The 18,322-nt window shown below is 42.2% G+C and overlaps 3 protein-coding genes across 3 annotated transcripts; 2 read left to right on the top strand and 1 right to left on the bottom strand.

Annotated features, from left to right (window-relative positions):
- Positions 1 to 117: 117 nt before the first annotated feature.
- Positions 118 to 5,739, top strand: pms2 (PMS1 homolog 2, mismatch repair system component). The gene is made up of 15 exons (XM_083994294.1): positions 118 to 483; positions 886 to 1,025; positions 1,250 to 1,336; positions 1,411 to 1,513; positions 1,603 to 1,786; positions 2,460 to 2,627; positions 2,725 to 2,822; positions 2,907 to 3,006; positions 3,093 to 3,177; positions 3,269 to 3,421; positions 3,600 to 4,437; positions 4,529 to 4,696; positions 4,783 to 4,883; positions 5,004 to 5,173; positions 5,594 to 5,739. The coding sequence occupies exons 1-15, from the start codon at positions 470 to 472 to the stop codon at positions 5,735 to 5,737; spliced, it is 2,553 nt and encodes an 850-aa protein (XP_083850420.1). The 5' UTR covers positions 118 to 469; the 3' UTR covers positions 5,738 to 5,739.
- A 376-nt stretch (positions 5,740 to 6,115) lies between these two features.
- On the top strand, positions 6,116 to 11,152 carry rsph10b (radial spoke head 10 homolog B; the record flags this gene model as incomplete). Its single annotated transcript, XM_083993903.1, has 17 exons — positions 6,116 to 6,216; positions 6,305 to 6,380; positions 6,541 to 6,609; positions 6,805 to 6,978; positions 7,059 to 7,144; positions 7,220 to 7,340; positions 7,442 to 7,618; positions 7,799 to 7,904; positions 7,988 to 8,103; positions 8,213 to 8,402; positions 8,534 to 8,639; positions 8,740 to 8,819; positions 9,953 to 10,101; positions 10,283 to 10,387; positions 10,503 to 10,634; positions 10,811 to 10,871; positions 10,953 to 11,152. 17 exons carry the CDS (start codon positions 6,116 to 6,118, stop codon positions 11,150 to 11,152), a joined length of 2,049 nt encoding a protein of 682 aa, XP_083850029.1.
- A 603-nt stretch (positions 11,153 to 11,755) lies between these two features.
- dlgap5 (discs, large homolog-associated protein 5) lies at positions 11,756 to 17,778 on the bottom strand (the record flags this gene model as incomplete). Its single annotated transcript, XM_083993902.1, has 19 exons — positions 17,679 to 17,778; positions 16,586 to 16,828; positions 16,268 to 16,455; positions 16,016 to 16,090; positions 15,864 to 15,900; positions 15,678 to 15,770; positions 15,458 to 15,556; positions 15,217 to 15,291; positions 15,049 to 15,086; positions 14,697 to 14,950; positions 14,415 to 14,588; positions 14,224 to 14,312; positions 13,947 to 14,107; positions 13,749 to 13,850; positions 13,392 to 13,644; positions 12,608 to 13,260; positions 12,354 to 12,519; positions 11,992 to 12,035; positions 11,756 to 11,869 (listed from the first exon to the last, which is right to left on the bottom strand). The coding sequence occupies exons 2-19, from the start codon at positions 16,821 to 16,823 to the stop codon at positions 11,756 to 11,758; spliced, it is 2,853 nt and encodes a 950-aa protein (XP_083850028.1). The 5' UTR covers positions 16,824 to 16,828; positions 17,679 to 17,778.
- Between the last annotated feature and the right edge of the window lie 544 nt (positions 17,779 to 18,322).

Genomic DNA, 18,322 nt, shown 5'->3' with positions numbered 1-18,322 from the left:
AACAGCAGGTACTTGCACGTGCGCCCTAATATCGCACAAGGTCAAAGGTTGCGGTGGATTTGGTGATGAAATGCTACAGAGTTTGATGCAACGGGTCGGTTTATGCTTACTTTTATACATAAATATCGTTATTTTTACGTTTTTATCACGCCTACAGTTTGTAAAGTCATTATTTTTTAACAAACAAAATTTCATATTTTCACGTTTAACCGTCAAACTGCGCAGTTTTTGCGCACGGGTGACGCTCGTGAACAATTTGCGACCTGCGCGCGGAACTGCTTCACTTTTGTGTTTACAGCACGATGTTGTGGACGGATTCACCACCAACACTTGGTGAAAACAAAGTAGCTACATTTGCATGGATGGCAACATGTTAATTAGCGTCCCGTCTTTTATCAACATGAGATGTAGATACCGGTACATGTCAAAGTTTGAATGAAGTCTGTCTCAAGCTTTTCAGGTTTTGAAGATGTCTGATGCTTGGTAAGTTAGCCTCCCTAGTATTTAGTAGGCTATATTGGCCTGCAGATACATGTTTTCACAACACAATGCAAATCTTCATGGTAAATGTGTAATGTTAGATGTTGTTACATTTAGTTCCAATTTCTTGTGTTGTAGGTTTTCCTGAAACTGAACCACACTAATGAAAGTGCTAATTTCTGTATAATTTCACATAAAGGACTAAGTTTTAGTAGAACTCCACATTATAATCAGGTCACCCAACATTCCCACAACCCTATACTGATCATATATCATAGCTTTCAGTGGTTATTTCATATTTGATAGTATCCTGAGAGTTGAGCATGTTGTAATCTGTTGGACCAGTATTACTAAGGCTGAGGTCAATGTTATCATTCACCAATGTGTTTGATTTCCTCTCATTAGTTCGGAGCCTGCAGGAGCCATCAAGGCCATCGATAAACACTCAGTGCATCAAATCTGCTCGGGACAGGTGGTCCTGACTTTAGCCACTGCTGTCAAAGAGCTGGTGGAAAACAGTGTTGATGCAGGGGCCACCAACATTGGTAAGCAGTGTTAGTTTACATATTAAGACATAACACATAATTAATTTCCTGGCTCATGTCTTATGTAACTCTAAGCACAACAAAATAAATCATTTTAAGAAAAAATTTGATCAAAAGATAAAGAGATAGGTCTGATTAGATAACAAGTTGTAACTGCTGTAAAGGACTTTACTGCATAAAACTAGAATTTGTTTGATTTGTTAACACATTGTTACATGTTTCAGATGTGAAACTCAAGGAGTGTGGAGTTGAACTAGTAGAAGTGTCTGACAATGGCAAAGGAGTAGAGGAGGCCAACTTTGAAGGACTAAGTAAGTGTCAGCTTTGAATATCTGCTCCATTAAACCAGACCAACCCACTGAAACCTCCTCTGTCTGTTCCACAGCGCTGAAGCATCACACATCAAAGTTGAGAGATTTCTCTGATCTCATCCATGTGGAAACATTTGGCTTCAGAGGTGAAGCTCTCAGCTCTTTGTGCGCTCTGAGGTAAAACACTTCAACAGCCTCATTAATTCACCATTTAAACCTAAATTCCTTTTCACTTCATTAACCTTTATCCAACTCTTGTGTTGCAGTGACCTGAGTGTGGTGACATGCCATGAGTCCAGCCAGGTGGGGACCAAGCTGGTGTTTGACCACAAGGGCCACTTGGTGCAGCAGTTGCCCCAACCCCGTCAGCAAGGCACCACAGTCAGCCTGCAGCAGCTTTTCTACACCCTGCCTGTTCGACACAAGGAGTTCCAGAGAAACATAAAGAAGGTTCATCACATACGTTTTCTGTTACTCCAGTTTTCCAAATAATTTGTTTCAGTTGGTTTCACAGTAAGTCATACAATCTCTGCTTCATGACAATAAGTACAATCATTTGTTGCTTTACTAAAAATAATTTGTATTTTATGTTGATGAGTAATTAAACAGCAGAGACCTCTTCCTTTTAGCTTATCTTCCAAGTTTGATTTTCCAGCTATATGTTGGGATTTGTTTTGTGAATGCAAGCATAGATATCCAAGGTTTCCACCACTACATGAACACATCATCATTCTAGAAGTTTATGTTAGTTAAATGCAGTCCATGTTCTAAAAAATAGACCACATTTATATCACATTTAACCACAGTTATATCACAGTATAAATGTTAAGGGTGATGCATCCTCCAAGTTTGTAGACTTTGCAAGTTGATTTTTACATAATAAATGAAATGACAATGAAAAACACATTGAATCCTTGTTAAAGAGTGAATGTGAGATCTTCCCGACCATAAATACTTAAATAATTCTTGAGAAAAACTCATGTCTCAGAACATAATGTTTAATGCATATTTTTCTTGTAGTATCTTTGAATTTATTACTTTAGTTTAGATTGTTTAGGTGCCTGTTTGAATTGCATATGTCATTTATGTTTAATCCCTAATATTCACTGATTTGTATTTTTAGGAATATACCAAAATGATACACGTCCTGCAGTCGTACTGTATCATCTCTACAGGGGTGCGTATCACCTGCTACAACCAAAACGGGCAGGGCAAACGCAGCACAGTGCTCAGCACCAGTGGAAGCCAAAGTATGAGAGACAATATAGGAGCCATATTTGGACCAAAACAGGTTGGAATATAGTCACATTGTTGTTGTTTTTTACATTTGTCTTGAACATAACCTGACATTATGTGGAGTGGTTAAATGTCTGTTTTGTGTCCCACAGCTACAGAATCTTCTGCCTTTCCAGCAAGTTTCCCCTACAGAAAATATTATTGAAGAATATGGACTTAATAATGCAGATCTTCCCAAACAGCTTTTCACGTGAGTGGCACCATAGCATTAAAGTCCAGTCCCTCTTTCTGCATCCAAAACAGTTTTTAAATCAATGACTGTGTACGTTGGCAGCATCACAGGGTTTGTGACACGAGGAGACCACGGTGCTGGGAGAAGTTCCACAGACAGACAGTTCTTTTTCATTAATAACCGACCATGTGATCCCCTGAAGGTATTTGATGTGTAGTCGATATTCGGATATTTAAAGGTGAGGATTTGTCTATTCCAGTCTGACCTCTGGATATTCCCACTTTACAGGTGACCAAAGTTGTGAATGAAGTTTATCACATGTACAACAGACATCAGTATCCATTTGTTGCTTTGAACATAGCTGTCGCCTCAGGTAAGAAACAATTATTATATCACAGCTCTATTCCTGAAATATATGAAGATCCTTCAGTATTTCATGAATATTTTTGCTTTTGTTATTTCAGAGTGTGTGGATGTGAACGTAACCCCAGACAAGCGACAGATTTTCCTGCAGGAAGAGAAACTCTTGCTGGCTATTCTGAAAACATCTCTAATCAGCATGTACGAGGCTGGAGTCAATAAGATCAGCCTGAACTACACACCCATGCCCAGCACCAGTAAGAGCTCAACATTACATTTAGCCTGCATAGGAACAGTTATTATGTACAATATAAATAAGAATATAATAAGAAAGTAATATCCCAGAGAGTTATTTTATGGTTGTAACTTGTATTTTGTGGAGACGTTGTCATTGCGCTGCTTTAACTTTGACATTTTTCCTGTCACTTGCCATAGAGGCTACATCTACAACTGAACTGCATCAGGTCGTACCCTCTGATGGCAACAGGCAGGAACCTGGAGAGGCCATGGAACCAATGATCCAGAGCCCAAAGTCGTCCTTGAACCTGGCCTCTCTAAAAGCTGCCTTTTCAAGTCATCAAAGCTCCAATTCAAGCAAATCATCTGCCAACAGTGGCCCAACACAGAAAACAATGCAGTCTTTTTTTAAGGGCTCCGTCAAACCTCCCACTTCCAATCCCAGTGCTAAATCTCCGATGAAACCTGTAAAAGATCTGGCCAGAATCTCCTCAGTGGGAAAGTCAGTATTGGATGGATTCAGATATGGGATGAGGTCATGTAGCGACTCAGACCATGAAAAAGACAGTGTTTCCACTCCAGGAGAGATCCTGGAGATCAGCTCCCCTGAACCAGTGACTGACACACCCAGTGTAAAAGATGAAGCATTTGAAGAAACATCAGACAGCAGTCAGACTGCTCCTGAAGACCCAGAGATAAAGACTGAGCAATGCACTTCAAACGAGGATGTTACGGTGAGCCCTGATGCTAAGAGGGCCAGGAAAGATAATCTACATTTCCCTACAGACCTCAAATCCAACATTTTCTCAAAGTGTACTGAAGGATCCCCTCCCTCTAAGGTGGATGCTCCCGTCTGCTTACGGAAGAGGACGGTGCCTCTCCAGTTCTCTTTACAAGAGCTGGAGGGGAGGATAAGGAGAATGCAGGACCGGAAGAAACAAAGGGCTGGTGAGGAGCTTCAGTACCGCCGCTTCAGGGCCAAGATCAACCCTGGAGAGAATAACAGTGCAGAAGAAGAGCTGAGGAAAGAGATCAGGTAGGATTTTACTACTACGCTATTACTGCTGAATTACTTAGTGGAGCAGTGTTTGGGTGTTACAGTAAATAATCTTAATTTGTCTCTACAGTAAAGACATGTTCAAAGAGATGGAGATCATCGGTCAGTTTAACTTGGGCTTCATCATCACCAAACTCAACTCGGACATCTTCATGATCGACCAACACGCCACAGATGAGAAATACAACTTTGAGATGTTGCAGCAGCACACTGTGCTCCAAGGACAGAAACTCATAGCGTGAGAATATAAATCTGTAGTTTCATTTTTACATCGTGTTGTTTTATATTGGCCAGTGATTGATCTGTGTTGTTTTTGGTTTGCAGCCCTCAGAAACTTCACCTCCCTGCAGTCAGTGAGAATGTACTCTTAGAAAACATCGACATTTTCAGAAAGAATGGCTTCGAGTTTCTGGTTGACGAGGACGGTGAGGACATTCAGGGGTTTACATGAACCATTTAGTTCATTTCATTTTAATGTTTAATACACAGATTTAGCAATTGGATAATTGCAACCACTAAACCACATTTTTCCATTGTGACTCTAGCTCAGGTGATGGAGAGGGTTAAGCTGGTTTCTCTGCCCACCAGTAAGAATTGGACATTCGGTCCAGGCGATATTGAGGAGCTGATCTTCATGTTGAGCGACAGCCCAGGGGTCATGTGTCGACCATCCAGAGTCAGACAGATGTTTGCCTCCAGAGCGTGTCGAAAATCGGTGAGTTTACACTGACAATACTTGGACAAATCATAGGCCTATTTACACACACAAAGTTTCTGCTTTACATGGGGGTCAACTTATTATTTTCTTTGCCTTTCCAGTAGCCATTGATCTTCCTTTAATTCCATGCACTGTTTAAAAATCACTGTTAAAACAATGTTGTAATGTAATGTAGCACATTTTTGCTGGGAATAAAAAAGTAAACATGCATATTTTCCTGAACCTTCAGTCTGAAATGTAATTGTAATAGTGTACTGAAAACAGTGGAGACCAACGGCTGTGTGGAGCAGCAAATAAAACTGACGTGTAAAACAATTAGTTTTTTTTTAGTAATGTAAGCATTTGTGAGTCTTGTCCATTATACGTATCTGCAAGAGAAACACCCATTACTGAACAGTTTTTTTTATCCATCTTCAGGTGATGATTGGCACTGCTCTGAGTGTCAGTGAGATGAAAAAGCTGGTGGTTCATATGGGGGAAATTGAACATCCATGGAACTGTCCTCACGGCCGGCCCACCATGAGACACCTGGCCAACCTGGACATCATCTCACAAGACTGAACAATACAAGGAGAAACCCACCTGCACACTGTTCGGTGTCCAGCCTGTCTGCAGACATTGTACATTTGTATTATTGACCGTTTTTATTTGTTGCTTTGATTGTTTTGTTCTTTGTTTTATTGTACTGAGAGGAAATAAACGATATATACCACATAAAACGTTGCTATCTGTTTATTGCGTTAACCTTTTTTGGTGCAGTGTAGTTGCCGTAGTTGGTGCGCGTTGTTCGTCGTTGCCATGGAGACGTGCCCGACTAGTGCGAGAGATAGACGGAAGAAAATGACACAAAACGAAGAAAAGAAGAAAACTACGAAAATAAATGATGAACAGAAAAACGTCAAGAAATATAGAAACACGGAAAGAGGGGGAAGGGGGAAGATGAAGGTGAATTCAGCAGATGTGGAACCGACCCGACCTAACCTGCCGGGAACCGGTGACCTGTGGGAACTCCCTACACTGTTCAGTTTAATTATTCAGAGGTAAAATGTCACTCACAACTAATAATTGATTCGCTCAGTGAATCGTCTGGACTGGTCGTGGCTGTAACCTCTGGTGTCTCACTGACAGATATGAAGGAGAAACCTGTGACGACCAGTTTCACGGGGAAGGTGTTGCTCACTTTGAAGGAGGTCATATGTACAAGGTGGATTTTACATTACAGTATGCACATTGTCAATAGTTTATTTTAAGGCTTTGTGCCATTGCTAAAAACGTTTTTCCTGCAAAGTAACACTCTGAAATACAGATGTGTAGTTCCAGCAGGATAGCCTATATCATGTGGTCCCTGCTTTGTTTTTGTGAAGGGCATGTTTACCAAGGGACTTATGGATGGAAAAGGTGTCTTCACATGGGCAGATGGAATGAAATATGAGGTAAGCTGCTATGGATGCACACACTCACATTTTTGTTATCATTTTCTTTTAATTTGATTGATTTGTACATTTGATTTCTAAACATACATCTTCTATACATGAATAATGAAATAAAACTGAGAAAGGAATGGTTAATATAGTTACACATGATGCTGGTAAAATCTTGAAGTAAATTGACATGTCTAATCCCAACAGGGAGACTTTGTGTGTAACATGCCCATGGGTCGGGGTGTCTACACTTGGGCAGATGGCAGCACTTACAAGGGAGAAGTGTGTAATGGAATAAGACATGGGACTGGAGCTTACAAATGTGCCATAAATGGTGTGTCATACAGGGGGCAGTGGGATCAGGGCAAGAGGCACGGAAAGGTATGATTAACCAAGTTATCATCAAACATATTCAGTCTTATTTTACTTTTTAAGTTTTATATTGGTTGTCTTTGTTTTAGGGCGTAGTGTATTATAATCAGGATAAAACCTCTTGGTACAAAGGAGACTGGTTGAAGAACAACAGAGAGGGACTGGGAGAAAGATGGTATGTACAGTGAAATAATCTAACCAGCAGCCACAATTACATCACTTCTAAAAGTAATTCATGTTTCTTAACAAGCTACCCCTCTGGAAACATTTACTCTGGTGAGTGGAAGAGCAACCAGAGACATGGAGAGGGCACAATGAGGTGGCTGACACTGGGACAGCAGTATGTTGGCATGTGGCAAGATGGAGTCCAGGTATAAAAGCATCATCTGGTATCAGGAAAACATTTTTTTTTCTTAAAACATCAACCTTGATATACTTTTTTGTGACTCATTTGAGCTTACCTCTCTGGCAGCATGGACGAGGAACACAGACCTGGATCCGGAGGCGGGTGGATGGATCCCAGTATTCGCAGTGTAACCAGTACACAGGGGATTTTGTTCAGGGCCAGAGGCACGGACAGGGAACGTTTTACTATGCCGGTGGTGCAATCTATGAGGGAGAATGGAAGAACAGTAAAAAAGATGGGAAGGTTAGTCAGAAAAACATGATTGTCTGTCAATGATTATGGCCCTAAATTCAACAAAATACAACAAAAGACAGTGAAAATTAGATTAGTTTTCCTTAACACTATTTGTTCTATTCATCACAATCAGTAACACATCTATACTGAAGTTACACACTAAGAATGACTGTGATTTATGGTTCATAGGGAAAATTCACCTTCAAGGACGGTCATGTTTTTGAAGGAGAATTTGTGGATGATCAGATGATGACACCCAACTGGAATGGAAACAGAGCTCTGACTCCACTGTGTGGTAAACACCTACAGCATATTAGCTCAATGTTACAGTCTGAAAACCTCATATACAATGACTCACAGCTTTGCATCTTGCTACAGGTGCGTTTCCTCCGCCAAGTGGTGATTCATCTGACTTGGGATCGGACATGGCTCTGAACTTTGAATGTCTTCTGGATAAATTCCCGGACAGAAAGCGCGACACTGAGCGCAAACAGGTGAGGTGACATCCCGCTCTATCGTAAACCCCTCGCAGCGTACAGTACGATTTATTCCTTGCTACCTTGCTTTGAATCCTGTTTCCTGTTCCTGTTTCATGAGTAACAGGTGGAGTTTGTGCTACTGAGGAACGACATGGAACTGCGGTCCATCAATAGTTTCTACAGCAGACTCGGTCATGTCCATTTCAAAGATAACACCTTCCAGATGTCTCGCCTGCAGCTGTGGCGCCTGCTCAAAGACTGTAACATCCATCATCACGACGTCACTCTAACACAGATAAACCGCTTAATCAAAGGTGAGGAACCATTTACTGTATGCCCCAAATCTCACATATACAGCACACAATACTGATCGCTTCATTATTACTGTATTTTGGGAAACTTATTGGACACAGTGGCCAATATTATCATTCTTTGTGTGCCACAGAGGAAGCCACCACAGAGATCCACTCTCCTTTCACACCTATTCCGCTTCGTAGGCTCCTCAGCTGCCTAGTGATCGCGGCCTACCATATCTACAATGAAAACATGGTGTAAGGAATAAAACTCGCCCCACCCTTAGATTGGAAACCTCTTTTTTTCTCCTCTGTTGCTAATTCTAATTTAGAAACATGACTTTTCCTCCTTTCACAGGGCACAACAACATGTTCTGGCTGCTTGCTTATCCAAACTGTTGACGGACGACATCCTCCCTAATGCTAAGAATGTAAAAGGTGCTAACAACATAAGAACATGGAGTCATGTGCACATGGACGAAATTTTGATTTTAGAAGTGGGGGGGACATATTTTAATAAAACCCAAACTCTTTCAGTTTCTTACAGTTTTCACCGATTTGCGCCGGCATTATTGGGCTTATGCGCTCTCTCTCCCCCTCTCTCTCTCTCTGTGTGTGTGTGTGTGTGTGTGTGTCTGTGATTGTGTGTGTGTGTGCGTGCGTGCGTGTTAATGTGTATCTTTGTGTGTACACGTGCGCAGGCTGCGCAGATGCACACTCACGTCCACACTTCACACACGCACGGTGCAGAAATTATTTTCCAGACTGGACAGACTAGTTGTAGAAGAGGTGTAGCCTACATTCAGGGGGGAAATATCAATATGATATCAAAAGAAAACGAAATTCGTTTTATAAAGCCAGTATTTAGGAGCAAACTAGTGTAAAAACAGAGTCGCTGTGCTCTTCATGTAAAGCGCCGACGTGAGCGCACGCGGGGGGGGGGGGGGGGGGGTCGGTATGATGGGCAGCTCCACCTGACATATCAAACAAAGATCACTAAGGACTATGGATGTCTCCGTAAAAGAGAGAGAGAGAAAAAAAAGGTCGTTTATACGGTGGAAACCTGGCTTTACAGGCGGGGGCGGGGTTCCTACGGTATGCCCCCCCCCCGCCCCCGCCCCCCCCTGCCTCGCGGAGGCTGCGGGGTGCAGCCTACTTCATGGCCCAGAGTAGCTGTTAAAAGACTAAGACAAATGTAACACCTATACAGCTCTAATTAACGCTTTATTACAGTTCGTCCAATGAACGACTCATGGCGGTTATAGGTATATAGTGTGCAATGGCGGTGCTAGTGTTAATACAGTGTAACATTGTTTGTGGACGGTAAAAACAGCGGGGGACAAAAACGGCGTTTTGAAAAAGTGGGGGGGACATGTCCCCTGCGTCCCCCCCTAAAATTACGTCCGTGCATGTGCATGTACACAAATTATATGATCAAATAGGGATATTTAAACTCCCAGACAGGAAAACCAGTTATTTAATAAGATTTAGTGCAAAACAGTGAAAATAATCCCTGCAAATCTTTATTATGCAGTAGTAGCTGTGCTCACAAACCATTGCTGTGTATCCAGGCTTCCTGTTTGGACAACCAGACCTTTCACGTGTGTCCATGAACCACATGAAGAGGTGTTGGGAGGTCTACCAGGCTAACTGCAAGGTCCATTCAGCCCTGGGTGATGACCAGACCATGACCTGCAGACACATGCTGTGGATGTTCAAGGTGCAACAAACAGTAACATAAAGATTTCCATTTTTAAGACATACAAGTTTCTATTAGTGTTCTATTAAATAAAGGTTGGAAAAATCACATTCACATTCGACAGGAGCCACCAAATCATGCTCACATCACAATGTATAATTCCAGCCATGTTTAAAAATTAGTTCATTTTAACTCGCACTAGGATCTTCATCTGTTGGATGATAAACTGACCACAGAGAAGCTGCTGAAGGTCATCACTGCAGAGAGCCGTGACCCCGAAAACCTGTCCTCCTGCCTGAATCTGGAGGTCTGACTGTAGTGTCTGCACATCCGTCAGTTCCCTTTGAAAGATCAGTTATCACCTGCTTACTCCTTTCCCTCTGTATCACTTTTGTTGCTGTCTCATTTGTTTGCCACTGCAGATTACATTCCTGGAGTTTTTTGAGGTACTTTTGGGATGTGTTGAGGTCAAGTGTCGGTGTGCTTCCCAAAGTCTGCCAGAGTGCCAATCCCTGTCCAGATCCAACGTTGAAACCAGGAGAGATCTTCCTGAGGTGGGCAGTGAGAAAATCTTACAAACTACAAACAGCCCCTCACAGTTGGTCAGATCCTTTCTCAAGCCTCTCCTGAGCTCTGCACCGATGTAGTATAAATATTCTCACACCTTTGCTTTTGATATTAATTTTTATGTAATAAACTTTATTATATTGCTTTTGTGTTTTGTGCTCAGGACACCCCAGAGAGTCGACAAGATGTCAAGACTGAAGTCAAAGAGCAGCTTCAGTCTGCTGGTTTGTATTTGTTTATTTTATGTTGGGAAAATGAATCTTTATGAAATGTATGTAGTGGATTAATTGTGGATTTTCTTATAGAGAGAACAGAAGTGCATCAAGCTGAGGGAGAGGACATGGAAACCAGAGAACTGGAGGCCAAAAACCAAACAATCCATCAGTTCTTCAACCACTTTTTCTTTCCTGCATTTGATCATCACCAGTTGGTGACTAAAACCATGACGGAGGATAAACTGTCCGAAGGCCCAGTTGCATTCCTACTGTCCAACAGATCAAGCTAAAAAATAATAAATAAATAAGAAGCTAGAATTTATGTTTTTTGTTGGGAGACTTGACATTACAATGAAGTCAGTGTCTTTTTTTTTTTAATGGAAACACATCATTACTCATTAAATGTTTTTAGATACAAGTGGTTTTATTCCAGCTCCGTCATGAACCAACTAAAGAAAATGTGATTTTTTTTTTAACTGTGTGCAGTTTACTTTTTGATTGCAAACATGTGTTGTGTTACAGGCAGAGAGAGGATTAAGAGGCTGATGAATGACAGCAGAAGATGCAGCAAAGAAACCACATGAACACTGAATGAAGCCTGTTGCTCTGTCCCAAACTACACAAAATACCTACAGCCTTCAAAGACAGAAATAAATGCACTGATAGGATCGCTGATTTGTGCTTGGGTGTAAAGAAGAAGTACTGGCCATATCCTTGTTGTAACAGCTTTAATTAAACCTTTAGTAGTAAGACAATTTTTTTTTTAATTCTCAAGTAATCTAAAAATAAATGTCAAAAATCACTCTTATATTTTTTTTTCTCAAAAAAAAAGAAAAAAAGGGAGTAATAAAATTACCCAATACATGTTAAAATAGAAATAGAAAAACAATTTGCTACAGATAAGAGGGAGGGGTGAAGACCATGAGGTCACTTGGACAAACAGACTGGCGTATCCGGTCCGTCGGGTCCGGGGTGAAAAGAAGAAGGGGAGACTCTGCTGTCCGGACCTGAAAGTTCAGAAAATAATATTTAGTAATGTTACAGCAGCAATAAGGAAATTGGGATATTAGTTAGCAGCCTAGTTAATGATTTTAAGTCAATATTTGGAGGATAAGAAATCAAAAAACACCTGTGGTGACATGGTGGTGAACACTGAGGGAACCTCTGGCAGTGCTGTGGCAACAGTGAGAGAGTGAGCATAACCGTGAGTTTTAAAAAAAAAGTGCAATTTAAAACAGTTTAAAAATTGAAGCCATCACAATATTTGAACTTAAAGTTGCAGTATGCACATCTGATGTCTCAGGTAAAACAATATTTCTCTTTAAACTACTAGTACTCAAATTCTTCCTATATTAATCAAATTAATTTCATCCTAAATGTCAATAAATGCTTACTGCAGCTTTAAAATCCATTAGCGTTGTTAAGGTAGAAAACCCAGTGTACCCAGGCTAGTGTATGTGCATGCACAGTACCCAAGAATATCAGTCATACCTGCTTCTTGTTCAGTTAGCAGATCCTCGGATTGACTTCTGGGACTCTCCATCTCAACATCCATTGCCATGGGTGACTGTGTCTCTACGGCAACTGCCCCGCTCGGTGACAGGCTGCATCTCTGTGAAGGCTGAAGGTATCGCTCAAAGTCCAAACCAGGAATTTCCTACAGTTTCGAGAGAATAATTAGTTGATTGTATAGACAGAGAAAATGCCAAGTTTAAACAACCTCTGACGGTGAGACTTCACTTTACCTCAACAACTGAGCTGTCTGGTGTACAACACACAGACTCTTGTGCCTCGACGTGGCTCTGCACGGCGGGAGGGGAGCAGGTGGGAGGTTGGCTGGGAGTCACACAGGGTGATAGCAAGAAACTCAGAGATGATGAGGGCTCAGGGGCGTGGGCGATGGGTGCAGGTGTTTTGCATGGAGAGAGGGAGAGCCTTGGAGAGACACTGACTTTAACATCGACAGCTTCAACTGGTTCACCTTGCTCTTCGACTACAGAAATGGATGGCAGTGGAGAATGTGCAGGAATGGCAGGATTTTCCTGCATTGGCGCTGGTTCTGTCTGTCGGGCGGGGCTTCCCTCAGGCTGAGTGTCGTCTGAAACCAGTTCCTTGACAGGTGAGAAACAAAGAGAGACGTTGACAGTCTCCTTCCTCTCCTGAGGCGGCTGAGGAGTGCCTTGCTGTGACTTTGGTGCGGGCGCCGGGGTTTGCTCCAGGGTTAAGCGTAGCTGGGCAGGAGTGAAGACGGGCTGAGCAGGCGAGGCGGCGCTCTGAACCGGGGTCTGTGTCAGCGCCAGGGAACGCCGGGTGACCCGTCTGGGTGTGAGATAATTGGGGCAGGGAGAGGCCTGGGGCAGCACAGCAGCACTGAGACGGCTGGATTTTCTCACTGAACCTACAGACGACAAGATGTGTGAAATCTTAATCTGAATCTTAGAGCTCAAGCAGCCAGAAACAGTAGAGAAGCAAACACTGATACATGATATAAAAACTCTTAGGTGTGTGTGTGTCATTTTTTATTCTCACCTGGTGGTTTGGCTGGACTCTCCACCTGAAAGAAGCCTCCATCAAAGACCACAGTGTCTGGCTTTTGGGGCTCTGCCTGGGGACCTTGAGAGTCCAGACCGGGGTCATCCTCGCTTATACCAGCATCCTGTGCAGCTTTCTCTGCCTCGGCCGCCTGCTGTTTGGCTTTCATGGCCGCTTTAACGGCTGCCAGGCGAGACTTGGCTGCTGTCTTGTTTCCTGCAGGCTTGGCGGGGGCGGCGGCTGACGGCTTCTGTCAAAAGGACAAGACAGGAACAAGGAGTGTTTTATTTTCATAAAATGAGGGGAAGTTATGGGGGCAAAAACAATGTGTTGATGACCGAGTACTGTACTCACCTTCACAACTTTCCTCTGTCGTGGAGGAGGCTTGTGTTCTTCCACCCAGCCTCGGCCCTCCGCTTCCTTGAGAGCTTCAAACTTCTTGTTGACATCTTCAACCTGAAAAGTTACAAAACATCCATCTATAAATTGTCCTTTTCTTTACATACTTGGTGTGTGAAACAGTGTGTTGTCTCTCCGCTGTGAGGCACTCACCTGGTAATAAACCATGTCCCAGAATCCCTGCAGGTCCGTGCAGGTGGTGATCTTCTCGCCACGGCCCAGGTCGCAGTCGTCGACTAAACCGCTGAACTGTTTAAAACGTTCTTTCATCAGCAGCCTCGCCTGGCCGACAGCTGTACGCATGCGGTCTCTCACTATAGACGGTACACAAAGGCAACTTATTCACATTTGTTTAGTTAGGGAATACTGGCAATACAGCTGCAGATTGCAAATTCAAAGAGTCACATAGGATGCGGCTCTTGTTACTCACTCTCCTCTGGGATGGACTCATCCTCCACTTTGGGCTCCCACTGGACACACAGAGTTGTAAGTCTGTCTGTCTCATTGGTGATTTCCAATCTGAATTTTTTTTTAAGAAAAAAAGAAGATGGGTTTAAAACTAAACAACTGATTGTAAAGTTAGAATATATTTAACAAGAAAGGTAAAACAAGGGATCTCACCTGAAGTACGGTACATCATGCTTGGATTCCAGGGGGCTGGCTGGAGCTGGAGGAGCCAGTGTGGGAGACATGTGAGGTGGCGAGCGGCGAGGGGATTTAGGGGGAGAGGGTTCGCTTGGTTCAGACTGAGACTCAAAGTTGAACACAGGAGGTGGTGGCAGCGTGAAGCTGGAGCTGGGTCGGAAGATTCACAACAACACAACATGTAAAGTAACTGTCCCGAGTATTAAATAGCTGAAGAAAAATAAATAAGATTTAAGAGAAGAGGGAAAACGGACTCACCTGGGTGTGAGGAAAGCATCTGCTGAACGAGGAGTGAGAGGCTCAAACTTGAAGGATGGCAAAGTAGCAGGAGCCTGGAAGACAAAACCCCGTGGAGCAAACGAGGACGGAGCCTCGACAGACTCCACAGCGGGGACAGCGTCAGCTGAAGCCTGGTCCACCACCATGTCTTCTTCCTCAGGGCAGGGCGATGGGCTGGGAGGTTGAAGAGTTTCCTCTGGCTCCTTTAATTCAGGCTCCTTCAGCTCAGGTTCCTGTAAAAGACAGAAACTATGTAAACATATTCTAAGGGTAAAAGAAAAAAGTTATAAAAGATGTAATCAGACTCAAACAGACTCATAGAAATGCTAACCTTGGGGACAGGCGCCTGAGTGGGCTCATTGGCAGTTTCTGTGTATTAAAAATAAATAAGATATTAAAAAAACAGAATAAATTCAAAAACAATAGCTCATGTTCACACGGGAAAAGCAAAACTGGTCAGTTTCCAAAACCAAATGGTTCTATAATCATTAAATAATACCTTTGCAGTTTCTCTCTTTGCCAGAAGGGGGGGCCACAGGGTTGACAATGGCTCTACTCCTGGTGGTTCTTGCATCTGAAGGTGGAGAGGATATTTGACATTAAGAGTGGTTTTCTACAACAGCAATGTCTGTGTTTGTTTATTCTGACCATCACATCTCCAGTGGTCTTCCAATTTCTATGTCAAAGACCAAAGAAATGTTCAAAAGCCTCCTTAACTCTAGCCTCAGCTCTTTGTTTACCTGCAGCCTTGTCCTTAGGTTTGTCTTTCACCAGAGGCGCTGCTGTAACAGGAGGCCTGTTGGTTGATCTGGTCGACAAACCTCGCACAGTAGGCTCCACTGCAGTAGGAGGTCATTACAGAGACACAGTGATATGTAAATAAGGAAACATAATAGGACAAAACATGATCGCTGGTCTCGTGGTAAGAGAGAAGTAAGAATATTTTCTCTCATCGGTTACCTGCACAAACTTTGGTCCTGTTGGTAACTGGTGTAGGGGCAGGCTTGACGGGAGCTGCCCGGGTCCTGGTTGATCTTTCAACAGCAGGTTGAGCTATAGTAAAAGCAACAGGTCAGACCTGATGTATAATAATCACCAGAGATGACAATGAATCATTTGAAATAAAAGTAACATTCAATAGTTCACCTTTCTTTACAGTATTTGGGTCTTGTCTCTTCAGTGGCTGTAGAGATTTAGGTAAAAGAAAAATTATGCAACAAAGTGTGTGACAAGTGAAACATTAAGTTTTATGGAAGTTTGTATCAGAAAGATGTTCAACAACAGAGAGGAAACTGTACCTGCTGAACCTGCTGCTGCTGTTTCATTGAACGGGTGACTCTGCTGCTCTGAGTAGGAGCTGTGAACACTTTTGTCTGAAAGACAAGCAAAAATATTATAGGTTGCTCATAGGAGCCGTTTATCATTTAAATGTACCAATGCAGCCAAAATAACCTTTAACTTAGATCATCATATCCAGTAAGTACAATAAAATGCATTGTGATAGAAGTGATATAATTTACTGATATGGCTACAGATGAGTCCGTCCTCACCTCCTTAGTCTTTTTTGTGGCAACTGGGGCCATGGGCAGAGAACCAATGTCAAGGCCATCCTTGTGATGATACACGCCAGTCTTAAAAACCCCTTTGCGCTCCTTCTCTCTCTTTTCTTTCTCCTTCTCAAGAGTTTTTCGTTCTTTCCAGCGTTCCAGCTGTTTCAACCTCTCTTCTCCAGCAACATCTGTGGACAAACAAGTGTGGGATTGATGAGCACATGAAAAGCAGATCAGCAACATGATAACAGCAGTTATTCTATACAATCCTATGTGATAAGGTGCGAGTTGAAGCCGTATTGGATGATGAAGCATTACTTTTCACAGATTTTGCAATATTCTGTGTCTTCTCTTGAATGACCGACATGTTGGCCATCGCGATGGAGGCATCCAGGGAAGACATTTCCAGCTCCTGGAGCTTGTCCAGCTGCCTGCGTGTGTTCATGACACGGTCCCGATTCTCCTTCTGGGACTGAGACCGTCTGCGGGACAGTTTGACCCTCAACATCGACACACTGGTGTCCCGCTGGCGCAGGTGAGAAAACCGAGACTCCATCTTACCTGGAATAATCAGAAAGAGGCAGATGATGTTACAAAGGAACAATAAATATGAGACTTATTCCTTATTATAAATATCAACATGCATCACATAGACATAACTGTATTTGTCACTAAATTGTCATCACAAAAATGAGACAGTAACTATTATTGTCCTCTTTAATCCTCTTATTTTACTTAATTAAAACCAATGACTACTACAATATTTACTACAAATGCCAATCAACGGACGAATAACATGATATGTATATAAATATGATTACTTAGGAGTTGCATGATCCTTTTCCCCTCACAGATTACAACATGAAGACTGTTTTTAAATAAGAATAACCGAGTTTTGCCTAATCTCAGTTGAGGAAGTGTTAGCAAATTTAGCTAACTTTCTAAAAAGCTACATAAACCAAACTTAAATAATAGTATCAGAGGTCAGAAAGGACCAGAAAGCGAATCAACTTTCAAAATGTAAAGAAAAATAACTCTGCAACATAACAAGGATAATGACATTAAAGCACTGCTAAGAAACGTTGCGTATCGTGTACATTTTGTACGTTAACGATTATGTACGTTAACTTCTGTTTATCACGGCCAGTGAGTACAATTTCACTACGACCACTCAGCATTGGGATTACCCAACGTTTGAGACCCTCTTGCAACGTTTAGTTATCATTTAACGATAAAGTCTGTGGAAACTTAAGCTGCGTTGGAGCAAAATTGTGTTTTAAATGTTTAAATGTTAGCCGCCGAGGTTAGCTAACAAGAAACAAGAGGAAACCGTGAACTAACAGTTGAATTAAAAAAAAACAGAGACGGACAGTAGCTAATCTGACACCATTGAATTACACATCTGTCTTACCTCGTCCTTTTCCGAGAAAAAAACACGTACAAAAAAAAGTCCTTCTTTGGACTGTCTTGTTAAAAACAACAACTAAAACTTAGCGGACAACCGACGGACTCTACTGAGCCTGAAAACACAACAATCATGGCGGGTGAGATTTTGAAAATCATCTAAGCTGACGCTGATTGGCTGAGAGTCAGACTCAACGGCGAGCTCTGATTGGTTCATTGTTTTCTTCTTCAAATTGTTTATGCGCGTCTGGAAGTCTGAGATTTGGTGCCGCCCTCTGGTCTGGAGGAAAAAGTGTAATTTAAACAATATCGCCAATCACTTTAATTTCTCTAACATCATCACATCAAATTTATTTATTTTGAGGCATATTTTAAACAACATAATTTGACCAGAGCACTGTATTATAAAACACAAAGAAACAACATACTGTGGTGACATGACAGCTAAGGGGGAAAAAATGCAAGAGCAACAGCAAGAGAAAAAAATTAAATACTCTATAGAGACAGACAGAAAAAAAAACACAGGGGGTAAAAATGAAAAATAAAGCCTGGGGACATGGACAAATTTTAATGTCCAAAGAGAGGGGGCACTTAATTAAAAAAGCTAAATTGTTCCAAAGCTTTGAGCAGCCACACCAAATGCCAAATCAC

Source organism: Trachurus trachurus, assembly GCF_905171665.1.
Source record: "Trachurus trachurus genome assembly, chromosome: 19".
NCBI lineage: Eukaryota > Metazoa > Chordata > Actinopteri > Carangiformes > Carangidae > Trachurus > Trachurus trachurus.
The sequence above is the reverse complement of the archived record's forward strand: the minus strand, read 5'-3'. Positions and strand labels throughout refer to the sequence as shown.

Coding starts and splice junctions, on each gene's coding strand:
- pms2 (XM_083994294.1), top strand. Junction 1,514..1,602: donor AGCTCTTTGTGCGCTCTGAG/GTAAAACACTTC, acceptor CTTGTGTTGCAG/TGACCTGAGTGTGGTGACAT. Junction 5,174..5,593: donor CCAGAGCGTGTCGAAAATCG/GTGAGTTTACAC, acceptor ATCCATCTTCAG/GTGATGATTGGCACTGCTCT.